The 12,700-nt window shown below is 56.4% G+C and overlaps 1 protein-coding gene across 1 annotated transcript in view; it reads left to right on the top strand.

Moving 5' to 3' along the window:
- The first annotated feature begins 2,638 nt into the window (after positions 1-2,638).
- Positions 2,639-12,700, top strand: part of ZNF775 (zinc finger protein 775) — a 28,834-nt gene continuing 18,772 nt past the window's right edge. The window contains exons 1-5 of the mRNA XM_063147568.1: positions 2,639-2,666; positions 4,271-4,397; positions 5,497-5,598; positions 6,116-7,591; positions 7,722-7,919. Coding sequence (XP_063003638.1) covers positions 2,643-2,666; positions 4,271-4,397; positions 5,497-5,598; positions 6,116-7,591; positions 7,722-7,919 — 1,927 coding nt within the window. The 5' untranslated portion in view covers positions 2,639-2,642. The remainder of the gene's footprint in view (positions 2,667-4,270; positions 4,398-5,496; positions 5,599-6,115; positions 7,592-7,721; positions 7,920-12,700) is intronic.

Raw genomic sequence — 12,700 nt, 5'->3', positions numbered from 1 at the left:
TAAGGATAAATGTCAATATCTACACCTAGGAAAAAGAAACCAAACGCACCGTTATGAGATTGAGGGGGGAGTATTTGGCTCAGCAATTCTACAAGCGAGAAGGTTCTTGGAATTGTAGATCACAAGCTGTATATGAGCCAACAGTGTGATGTGGCTGCAAAAAAAGCAAATGCTATTTTGGGCTGCATTAATAGAAGTACAGCTTCCACATCATGCAAGGTACTGGTTCCCCTCTATTCATCACTGGTTAGGCCTCATCTTGAGTAATGTGTCCGGTTCTAGGCAGACAAGCTGGAGTGTGTACAGAGGAGGGCAACAAGGATGATCAGGGGTCTGGAATCAAAGCCCGATGAGGCTAAAAGAATGTGCATGTTTAGCCTGGAGAAGAGATTGAGGGGAGACATGAGAGCACTCTTCAAATACTTGAAAGGTTGTCACACAGTGGAGGGCCAGGATCTCTTCTCAATCCATCATCCCAGACTGCAAGACATGGAATAATGGGATCAAATTACAGGGAGCCAGATTCCGGCTGGACATCAGGAAAAACTTCCTGACTGTTAGAGCAGTACGACAATGGAACCTATGACCTAGGGAGGTCTTAGGCTCTCCTACATGAGAGGCCAAATTGTCCTTTCTCTTACGTGGTTCTAACTATTTTGTGACCCAGAGGGTTGCTCTCTTCGCTCTTAAAGCAGCCAGCATCAGGAAAAAAGAATTAGAAAAAATGGATCAATTAATAAGTTTTTATCAAATGTTGTAATATACGAGGGGTATTATTAACTGTTAGTCATATATAATATATCATATACGAACTGTATATTGTTTTAAAAATTTAAATCATAAATTTTAAGTGATGTCTGTTTGTTTTTAATGATTGTGTGATTTTTTGAAATGGTCAGAAGACTTACTCAATAAAGGTCTTCATTCATTCATACAGGAGAGGCCTTCAAGAGGCTGTCTGACAGGGATGCTTTCAGGGGGATCCCTGCGCTGAGCAAGAGGGTTGGACTCGATGGCCTTAGAGGCCCCTTCCAATGCTACGATTCTATGGTTGCAGGAAGACCTCAAGCAGTCTGTTGGGATGGCGGTATTTGCAGGGCTAGTGTGCAATGTGAGGGCTGTGCCCCTGAATCGCTTCCCGGATGCTGGGTTGCAGCTCTTTGTTTATATGCTGCCAGCAATCTGCAACTGACGTCTTTTACAGCCCTGCAAGGGATCCGGGTTTGTTTGGCCTCCCTGCGCAGTAGAGCTGTGTGTGGAGGGGGCGAGCGGGGGGGGCAGTCAATGCTTCCCGTGGTCTTTTCTGCATGTCTCGCTCAAGATGGATTTGGTGCCCCTCGAATCCCAGACGTGTGAACTCAGAACGATCTGGCGCTGCTGAGCCCCGGAGCTCAGCGCCAGAGCCTTGCGGTGCCTCTTTTGGCTGTTTCGGGGCGTGTTTTGCAAAGCCGAGTCGACGCAGGCCTGGCCGGGCGGGCGTTTTCCCCCAGGCCGCCGTCCTTCGAGCCGGGCACAGCCGCGCCTCCTCCCCCGCCCCCACTGCGATGTCACCTCCGCACGGGAGCAGTAATAACACACGACACGTGATCCACCCGTCACACAGGGAATGAATAGCCTTGACACCGGGTGTGTGTGTGTACCTATTTGTAAAGTAAACGAGGCAAATTATAAAGGTTGAAAGGGATTTTTTTAAATTATTATTATTATTATTATTAGCGCAGCACCGAATGGGCGGCTTTGTTGCGCTTTTGCAGAGGCCGAACCCTGCGCCAAACAGCCCCGGAGCTGCCTGCCTGCCTGCCTGCCTGGCTGGCTGGGGCTTCGGACTGGGCTCTCCCGGGTCCCCCTCGCTGAGCGGGCGACGTCCTGCATCGCCGCCGCCGCCGCCGCCCCCCGGCTCCAGCGACCGCTCGCCACGGCGGGTCCACGAGGCGGCCTGCTCGCCCAGCCCCTTCGGGCAGCGCCATTCGGGGCATCGGCGGGCAGCAGCTCCCAGGCGCAGCGGAAGACCCCGGGCGGCCCTTGCGCCAGGGCGCGCGCGCGCGCGGGGAGGCCGGAGCCCGCTCCGCCGAGGGGCCGCTGCGGCCGCTGAGCTTGCAAGCCGCCGCCGCCGCCAAGCGGGCTGTTCCTTCGCCGCCGGCCGGGCTGGATCCCTCGGCGACGGCGACGGCTGGAGCGAGCGCGCGGGCCGGCGGGGCGGGGTGGGGCGGAGCGGAGCGGGGGGCGAGCGGCGCTCCCGGGGCCCAGGCGCCGCTGCTGCTGCTGCTGCTGCTGCTGCTGCTCCTGCAGCAGCGTCCGCCTCCCCCCCGCCTCTCCCCCTCCCCCCCCCGCTCGCGTCGGAACTACACTTCCCAGTGTGCCGCGTTGGAGTGTAAATCTTCAAAGGCTAACAAAAGAGCAGCCGGCGAACCTGACAGCCGGGGAGCGAAGAGCCGCCGCCGCCGCCGCCGCGCCGACCAGCTGGGCTGGCCGGGACCCGCTCGCCGCCCCGGGCCTCCCTGGCGCATCGCCCCTCCCCGGGCGGCCTGGACCGGGGGGCGCCAGCGGAGCCCCCCACGCCCACCCCCCGCAGCAAGGGAGCCTGGAGCGGGGCCGGCGCCTCCGCGCGCGCTCTTCGGCGGAGGCCGGGCGAGGCGAGGGAGATGGCCGGAGGACGCCTCGCGCAGGTAGGCCCCTGGCCCCGCTGCCGCCGCCGCCGCCGCAGCCGCAGGACCTGGCGCCGCTCGGGCCGGCTCAGCTGCTCCCTCCTCCGATTTGTAACCTGCCCACCGCCCGCCAGGGCTCAGGGTGGGTAAAAGGAAGCGCCGGGAAGCGGGCGGGTTTCCTGCAGGGTTAGAATAGAGGGGGAGGGGGCGCGGGGGGAGCAAGGAGCCCAAGCCCGCTGGAGCGCTCGGGAGAGGCGCGCGTCGGGCGCGGGGCAGCCGGGGCGCGATCCCTGCTGCCTGGAAAAGTGATCCCGGACCCCCCCCCGTCCCCCCCGCCAGCGCTGCTCCTGAATATTTCAAAGGCGTGTCGGGAAGCGCAAACGTCTCCGATTTCCTGCGTCTGCTGGGAAGATGACACCCAGCAGCGGTGCCGGCCTCGAGGCGCTTCCACACCTGGCGCAGAGTCATCTGGGCGCCCTTGAGGGGGGCCCGGAGGCGAGCGCTGGGCCCCAGCCGCCCTGGTGTTCTCCTGCACAAGCCCCACTGGAGCGAGCACGGAGCGTCTCCCTTAGGGTTAGTGGGTGGGTGCGTGGGATCCAGGCTCAGTTGAGGTGCTGCGCGGGGGGGGGGGAATCTCAAGGCAGGGAAGTGACCCCACCCCCGGCTCAGAAACAATTACCTGAAATCACGGCTTTCACCTCCCTTTGGGGAGTGCAGGAGGGGGGTGTGTGGAATCGCTGAATTGCGGCCTTCCAGTACCTTGCAGCACTGGTGTGCGTGCCCAGGCCAGGCCAGTGTACAAAGAAAACCCCAGGAGAAACCGAGAGAGAAGGCCGCCGGCCGGCCCGCATCCATACAACCCAAAACCACAGAAGTCCGGAGGGATGAGTTGACTTCCAAAAGCCCAGAACAATTTCTTTAGAGGAACAGCTTAAGCAGCCTCAATGCACACATTCACTCAGCCTTCCCCAATGTGCCGCTCTCCCGATGTGGTGGCCTACAACTCCTACCATCCCCAGCCAGTATGGCCAATGGGAATTTAGACCAATACATCTGGAGGGCACCAGGTTGGAGAAGGCTGGTCTCTCTCTTGAAGCATCAGAATCTTTTCCCTTGAGCCGCTGGTCTGGCAGATGTTTTAGTGGCAGAAGTCGGGTGAGAAAGGGCGCTACGACGCCCCTTCCTCCACGAGGGTCTTCCACTGCATCCTCGACAGCTGCATTCCACTTCTTTAAAAGTCACAGAAAAGGTCAGCGGGCATCCGAGCGCCACGTGCAGTTCGGCCTGCAGCGCTGCCCTGGGGCCATGGCTCAGGGGTCCAAGGTCCCAGGGCCAACCCCCAGAGCAGCCTGGGAAAGACCCTGGCCAGGAAGCCCAGAGAGCTGCTGCTGCGAGATGACTCTGATGGGCCCAGGGACGAACCCTGCGCAAGGCGGCTCCCCAGGTTTCGAAACGTGGCGCCGATGGCGAGGACCCCGGGAGGCCCGTAGGCACCGTTGTGGCCCCAGGCGCCCACGATTGGCAGGAGGAGAGCAGGCTGCCTCCCGCAGGGGCCCTCGAGGGGGTGGGGGCTGCTGCAGCTGCGGAGACGGGCGGTGCTCAGAGGTGGCTGCTCATCATTGCAGGTGCCCGTGGCCTTTGAGGACGTGGCGGTCTACTTCTCGCCTGAGGAGTGGGCGGAGCTAGCGGAATGGCAGAAGGAGCTTTACCAAGACGTAATGGCGGAGAATTTTGAGCTGGTCTCCTCGCTGGGTAACGTCGACATACTCGTTTCCTCTCGGGGCGCCTGGCGCTGTGCTAGGGAGGGCTCCCTCCATTTCTCATCCCCTCCCCTCCCGCCCATGGCGTCACAAAAGGCTTTTCAATATTTGACGTATGGTGTTGTAACCCACCCTGAGTCCTAAGGAAGAGGCAGCTTAGAAATCCACAGAAGTAGAAAGAAACGGAAGGGCACCGAAGCCCACCTGTTTTTGCAGAGGTTTTGCCCTGCTGCAACAACACGAATGCGAGAGAGGCGGCCCTACTCCCTTCCCGGTGAAACACACCTGGGCCAGATACTCATTTGCCAAAATCAGACGCATCTAAGATGCTGTTGGCAAGGCCAGCTTTAGCAAGCAAGTTGCAAGCGAGGTGGGAAAGCAGAAAATGTGTGTGTGTACACGTGTGTGGGGTGGGGGAGGTCACCACTCCAAGCCGTCCTGGGGTGAGTTTGCTTCTGGCTTTGCCTGATGGCTACAAGGGGCAATCCTCGTGAGTCGCCGTTTTGGCCTTGGCCAGGGGGCCAGTCCTGTGGGTGGGCTGACCTGTGTCTTGGGACCCTTTTAGCCTGGGGCAACAACTGCTGCCCCTTCATCCGGGCTTCCACAGGGCGCCCTGAAGGACTGCCTGGAATGCGTCTGCGGCCCGGCCAGTGCCCGTAACTCAACCGTCTCCCCATAGCATAGAATCATAGAATAGCAGAGTTGGAAGGGGCCTACAAGGCCGTCGAATCCAACCCCCTGCTCAATGCAGGAATCCACCCTAAAGCATCCCAATGCTGGTCTGATCTGTACAGAGCCAACCTCACTGTCCACCCACTTGGGTGTCTTGCCAGGGATTTGGGGGGACCTCCGGCATTGTGTGGTGGTGCCAGTGCCGCTGGCTCAGGTACCAAATTGTCCTGGACCGGCCTCCCGTCCGGTAGCATTGCCATGGGTGACCTGATCAAGCATGGGCCCATCAGAGCTTGTCCCCGGAGGACAGGACCCAGAGGGATGGGATCTGCCCCGGCACAGCGCTTCTCCTCTGCAAAGTCCCGCTCGCTGCCCTCTGGTCCCCTAACGCACCCGCCCGCTGCCTCCTTCCCTTGCAGAATGCCTGCTCTCCATCCCTGAACTTCTTTCCCGACTGGCGCGAGGGGAGGCCGCGTGCACTGCAGCGACCCCACGCCCTTCAGGGAACAGCGACTGCTCAGGTAAGTGCGGGAGGGGGGTGCTCTTTGAGACCCCTCAGGATGGGCTGTCCTCGTTCAATTCAGCACTTTGCCGGGGGTGGGGAGAGAGGCCACCACGCGAGCCTGGCTACAGCTCAGCACTTTCTTTTCCTTGGCGTCTCTTCATGGGGCTCCAAGAGGGAGAACTGAAGTCTGGTGGGAAGGAGTTCCCCAGATGCCTTCCAGGATGATGTAGGTAGATGGCCTTGCTGGGACAGGGTGGGGTCTTTTCCTGGGCTGCAGATGAGGCCCTGGCAGGGTGAGCGAGAGGCCGTCTCTTTTCCGTAACAGATCAGTTGTGGGGGCGGGGGGCTTGTGTCGTATAAAAGGGTGGCCCCAGCTGTAACTGTGAGCAGCAGTGGAGGAAAGGGCAGAGAAGAGGGAAGAGGAAGGCGCTAGTAGGGCAAGGGAGGGACGCCCAGAGGTGGAATCTGGAGGAGACGGGCCTTCAGTTGTGCAGGTTCATGCTTTGCTTGCTTGCTTGCTTCTCCCTTTGCAGTTGACGGGACGGTGAGTGAGAAGCAGGACGAGCAGAGGTCCGACGCTCAGGCGAGTTCTGGCGCTGGCTCCGACCCGCTGAGGAAGACACGCCCCCGCCATCCCAGGACAGCGGGGAAGGGGCACAAGGGGCCCATTTCGCAGGCCAGGCCGAGGCCGGCGGGGGCAGGCCAGGCTCCCCAGGACGGCGCCCAGAAGCCCCGGCCCCAGAAAAGGGAGAAGTCTTACAAGTGCCCCAAGTGCCAGCGGAGGTTCCTGGGCCGCGTTGCCTTGACCGCCCACCGGCGCCTGCACGTCCGGAAGTGGCCCCGGATCTGCCCCCAGGGCGCGGGGCGCCCCTCCCACGCGCCGGACCTCGCGGTGCCCCAGGAGGGCCAGCTGGGCACTAGCGCCGGCCCCTTCCCCTGCAGCCAGGGCGAGGGGACGCTGCCCTTCTGGCCCGAGATGGCGCTGCACCAGCAGGCCCCCCCGGCGCCCAGCTTCAACCCCTGGTCCCTGGGCTACGGGCTGCAGCCCCCCCTGCCCGGCCACCAGGCTCCGGGGCTGCACGGCAACGGGGAGTTCATCTGCGACCAGTGCGGCTGGAGCTTCCACGGCTGGGAGGAGCTGGTCACCCACCAGATGGCTCACATGGCCGCCGAAGGCATCGCCGGCTCCGTGCCCAAGGCGGGGGCCCTGGCCCAGCTGGCCGCCGACCGGCCGTACACCTGCAACCAGTGCGGCAAGAGCTTCCGGCACAAGCCCAACCTGCTGGCCCACCGGCAAGTGCACACGGGCGAGCGGCGCTACCAGTGCCAGGAGTGCGGCAAGTCCTTCGGCAGCAAGGCCTACCTGGCCTCCCACCAGCACATCCACACCGGGGAGAAGCCCTACGTCTGCGGCCAGTGCGGCAAGAGCTTCCGGCACAAGCCCAACCTCATCTCCCACCAGAAGATCCACACGCGGGAGCCGCTGCCGCCCAGCCACCCGCTGGACGCCTTCCACGGCGGCGGGGAGGCCTTCCAGAGCCCGCGCCCCCTGGTGGACCCCCTGGGCCTGGAGGCCTTCCAGCCCCACCACCGGCCCCCGGCGGACGGCCGCCTGCCCTGCGCCCAGAGCGCCAGCCCCCTCCCTCCGCTGCCCGGCATCCTGCCGGCCCCCCAGCCCCAGCTGGCCCTGGACCGGCCCTTCGTCTGCCCCGTCTGTGCCAAGCAGTTCCGCTGCAAGCCCTACCTGGTGGCCCACATCCGCATTCACACGGGCGAGAAGCCCTACGCCTGCAGCCGCTGCCCCAAGCGCTTCTCCCAGAAGTCCAACCTGGTGTCCCACGAGCGGCTGCACACGGGCGAGAAGCCCTACGCCTGCCCCCTCTGTCCCCGGGTCTTCAGCCAAGGCTCCAACATGCGCGCCCACCAGCGCAGCCACCGGAACGTCACGCCGGCCGAGGCCGAGGGCTGCCTTCGCCAGGGCTACGTGGCCCGACAGACTCAGCAGCCCAACTAGGGCCGTGGGGCTTCCTCGGTGGGGGGCGCCGTCTGCCGGCCAAGCCACACTGCTGCCTCTCCCCCCTGCCGCCCCCATCGCCGTGCCCCCAGCCCTCTCCGGCTTCCATGTTCCCGTATGGCCAGGTGTCTGCACAGAAGCTAGAGCTGTGCGGGAGACTCCTGCCGCTAACATCTCTTTCATGGGCCTTGGCATTTCTGTAGCTGTTCCAGCAGAACGGGGCTCCCCTCCATTCGCCGTGGAGTTTTGCCTTGACAGAACTAATGATATTGCTGTGGATTGGATGGTGTGGGGAAAGGACCCCCAAGGGCAACGGATCCGGGGTGGGTGGAGGTTCCGGGGCTCAGGCCCACCTGGAAACTTTATCGGCCTTTCCCCCGTGCAGCCGTGAAGGAAATGCACCCTGCACACGTTCGGAAATGTTTCTTCCTTATTGTCAGTTCACACATTGTGACCATGGCATGAGAACAGCTTTGGGGGCATGGGTGTTGCTAGGCTGGGCCCATCCGGCTCAGGCCCTGGACCTATTTCACAGGGCCCCCGGATCTATGCTGTAGAGCCCAGGGTGCCCCTGGCTTCCCACGGAAGGTTTTTTTCTCTCTCTTGGCTTAATTGTCATGCAGGGGGGAATTTTCAAGGGGGGCTGCAGCTCTGGAGGGGTGGGTTAACTCTCAGCTTCCTATGTGCTGCAACACCCGCCCCACTCCAGCCCCGCCCCAGCCCCATTTTCTCCTGCGTGGCAATTAAGCTTAGGTTGGTTTGGGATGAACTGGCTCAACGTGCAAATTAACGGACTAGGTTGTCATTTGAGATGATTTCAATGAGGAATGGAACGGGTTGGCTTTGCCTCCTGTGAAATTTAAATAAATTCTAGTCATTATTTCTAAATTTGCATATGTGCAATAATTGCGTAATTATTGCATAAGTGCATAAGTTAGCTAGCTCATGCAGATTTTATGCAGATCCGTGTCCTATGGATGAGGGAGGGCCCCGAATGATTTAAAGTGCCTAGCCCTGTCCATGTGCTGAGGCTCAACCCTCCTGGCCCTGGGGGGGGTGGGGGGACACATCGCCAAAAGGGGGTGGGGCCCCCCATGGCTCACAGACAGAGCCTCGGCTTTGCATGCACAGCGTCCCAGGTTCATCCCCGGCACCTGCAATTAGGAGGATCTTAACCTGGGGAGGTGGCAACCCTGGATCAGGAGGATGGGTCATGCGAGGGAGTGTTCACCTGCTCAGCGTCTTTGGAGCAGCAGTGAGAGCAGAACTCTTGCTGTTGCCTGTGTGCTGCCTCTTAAAAGCGATGGCTACGCTCCTCCTCTGCAGGCAGGAGCCCTTGGACGCTTCCATGCCTGGGCCACGGCACCATTTCAGACACGGACTGAGACCGCAAGGCAAGGACTCTGATCCCACCAACGATAACAGCATGCTAGATTCTTTTCTTTATAAAAAAAAAAAATCGTCACAAGCAGATCTATTTTTCATGACTTTCGTCTGTAGAACAATTCCACACAGAATTGGGTGAGACATTTTGGGGACTTGCAGTTTTAATTTTCCAAGAAGTAAACAAGCACACTGCTAGACCTTATTACTGTTGTGGAGACCTATTAGAAGACGCATCAGTGGCGTCTGCACAAGGTTCAGATCTGTGGTGCGGAGCTTCTGGGGCTTCTTGCATGGTGACCCGTCGCCCCCTCCTGCCTTCCGGTCCTGTTTTCCTACCTCTGTCCTCACCACTCCTTCTCCTCCACTAACCTCCTTCTGCTGCCGCACCGCTGCATGCAAACGGAGCAAGTTGTTCAGCAAATCCGCATCTACTTGTTTAATTTGGCACTATTTATACGAAGGGCAGAATTTGGATGGGGGATAGTTTTTGGTGAAGACTCGTGGAAAGAGATTAGGTCACAAACTCTGGATGCTAATTTAAAAAAACACAGCAAGGAAATCACACTGCCCTTTCTAGATGCCCTGTTTTGGACACAAGGAAGTTTCACTTTTCATTTTAGCTAATTTCCTATTGTATACTCTTTTAAATAAATAAAGCAGTAGATGTTAATTTTGGAAACCCAGCTCTTTGCAGTGTTGCCACTTGAAGATTGAGGGGAGATATGATAGCACTCTTCAAATACTTAAAAGGTTGTCACACAGAGGAGGGCCAGGATCTCTTCTCGATCCTCCCAGAGTGCAGGACACGGAAGAACGGGCTCAAGTTAAAGGAAGCCAGATTCCAGCTGGACATCAGGAAAAACTTCCTGACTGTTAAAGCAGTACGACAATGGAATCAGTTACCTAGGGAGGTTGTGGGCTCTCCCACACTAGAGGCCTTCAAGAGGCAGCTGGACAACCACCTGTCAGGGATGCTTTAGGATGGATTCCTGCATTGAGCAGGGGGTTGGACTCGATGGCCTTGTAGGCCCCTTCCAACTCTGCTATTCTATGATTCTATGACTTCCAGCCATTGTTCAGCATTCCTTGAATTATGGAAACGCTCCACGTCCACCATTGAACTGGTGATAGAAAATCCGCTTTAACACAAGAAATACAAAATGGAGGGGGGGAGGTGATATGGGCTATTGAATTCCACCAAGCCCTTCATATCCCAATAATCTCTCTGTCTCCCATTGGTCAACATAAATTCTGTGTAACAGTAACTGAAATGCTAAAAATCTGTGAATAGACTTGCCCAATCCTAATAAGATAAACTTTCTTTGCATTAGTAAAGTTGTTCTTATAAAGCCCCCTACGGGCCTCCAGATGAATGAACAATACTTAGAGACTGGGATCACATAACAAAATAACCCACTTCCTGGTTATGAGTTGAACCATGGGTTGCTGTATTGTGTGAACCCAGCCACTTCAACAAAACCATGAACTCCCCACAAAGAGAAGCCATAGTTTATGGTTGGGTTGTGAGCTGTGGGTTGTTTGCGGCTAATAAGCCATGGCTTATTAGTGCAGCTGAATTCACACAACACAACAATACGCCACAGTTCAATGACAACCCACACTCAGTGGCAAGGTTTGTGCATCCGGTGCATTCACTTCAGAGTCTGTCCTGGGGTTACTAGCTCCATACCGTGGCCTGGGAAGGAGGCCAGAGTTGAGAAATGGAGACTTGCTGAGTTGATGGGGGAGGGAAGATATGTACTGGGGACTTCCCAGACTTCTTAGCAAAGAGGCCACACTGGCTCTAATGCCAGGGCGGGCAACCTGTGGCCCTCCAGATATTGGCTCTCAACAGCCCCAGCCATCTTGGCAATTTTCAGGGAAGCGAGGAGCCTAACGACATCCGAAGAACCATACCCACCCACTCACCCCAGGTCCTGGGGATATAATTGCTAAGTGTTGATCCAGGTGGCCAGCCCGTGCACATGTACACACCGCTGCCATTTCTTCCTCTGTATCAAAGGGTTCTGTGCAAACCGAAAGTTGGCCTGTTCCTATCCCAATCGAAGCTGCTTCAAGATTTCTCAGGTTTTTTGTTTGTTTTAAAATGTGCATCTCATCCATCTCTATGCACAATCTCCAGGCAGCTGAACCATTTTAAAAGCCAGGCGGCTCTCTGCCTTGAGGTTGTTCATGGAGATGGGTGGGGCGCGCCACTTGAGCCGTACCAAAGGGGGAAACCCATCTGCAGCGCCATCCTATCTATGGCTACTCAGGAGTAAGCCCCACTACGTCCCGTGTGGCGCATTCCAGTCCCAGGTGGAGGAGGGCAGCCTCGGAAGGTCGACAGCAAAGGAAACAAAAACAACAAAAACAAAACAGGTCCATTAAGAGAACAAAACCACGTGAGAAAAACATCCGGAGGAAAACAATGCAAGGTGGAAGGGGAGGATATCGTGGTAATTGCTTACCCAAAAATTTAGCAGAGTGCGAATAGCAGCAGCAGCATGGAGCTGGAAATGGTTTCAGCTTGGAGTTAAGAACAAAAAGAAGCACTCACGGTCTTTGATCAGTAAGAAACTTTACTGACACTAAATAAATTACTTACAGAATAAATGGTCATATATACAGTCCTTTCACCAACAGTACAGCAACACAACGTAGCAGTAATATATCAGCAGTAAGATCACATCAGCAGTATAACAACAGCAGTCTGATAATGTCAGCAGTAAGAAGCCTTACAACATGGACTTCTTAAATACACTTTTCTCCTTGGCCCAATTAACCAATAGTCTCTTCATCTTGTACATCTCGTACCGCACGTAGGCCAGGGAAGAATCTGCTTCATACTGGACTTCTCCTGGCAGAGACAATCTGGCCAAGGACATCTTTTTAACTCTTTAGAGTCCTTTTCCTTCTGTGGGTAAAAACCTAACCCCAACACCCTTTCATTTTTAACTACAGAAAAAATACATTTTACATTTCATTACATTTCACCTGTAAGAAAATCAACTTTTCATGTTTACAACAATCCCAACATTGTAACCTTTCTCTGTGTGTTACATTTCCCAAAAACTTATTTATATGTAAGTTTTTCTTTTCTTCTTCTTCCAAGCACTGTTGAAAAACATGGTGCTTTGGGGCGTTGAACTACTTTGCAATCTTCCAACTTGCAAACTTTCAGCAATTTTAAAACTTTCTGCTTCTGGCTTTTTAGGTAATTTCCTTTGGAAACTTTTCTACCTCTACACCAAGGTAACACCTAACTTTCCCCAGAGACTTCAGTTTAAATTTTTCCTGCAGCTTTGGGCTGAGTTTTCTTGAATGTGGTCTTGGGAACTCCCTGCCACCAGTAGACGAACCACTAGCTCCACAATCATGTACTCTTTTGCTTGCCCCTTTGCATACAGACACGTGTGTTTGAAAACACCCCCTTTCAGTTTTCGCTGCCTGAAAACACTTTTCTTGCTCTTGTTCAGACAATTTCAACACACCACTGTAACTCTCGGGTTCAGACTTCACATAACAAACACTGAATTCATCTGAATACTTTAAAGATGGAATTCCTTTGTTTTTTCTTTGTGAACGACGAGGAATTACCTCCTCCCTTTCATTTCCCTCCTCCCTTCTGCTTTTGGGAGTGGAAACACTCTTCTCAGAGATGTGAGGGCTCTGAGAAGTTAACCCCTGAGTTACTGTTTTTTCCTGGTTGTTCACG

The sequence above is a fragment of the Elgaria multicarinata genome, chromosome 1, assembly GCF_023053635.1.
Source record: "Elgaria multicarinata webbii isolate HBS135686 ecotype San Diego chromosome 1, rElgMul1.1.pri, whole genome shotgun sequence".
Lineage (NCBI taxonomy): Eukaryota > Metazoa > Chordata > Lepidosauria > Squamata > Anguidae > Elgaria > Elgaria multicarinata.
This window is presented reverse-complemented; position numbering and strand designations above follow the sequence as displayed.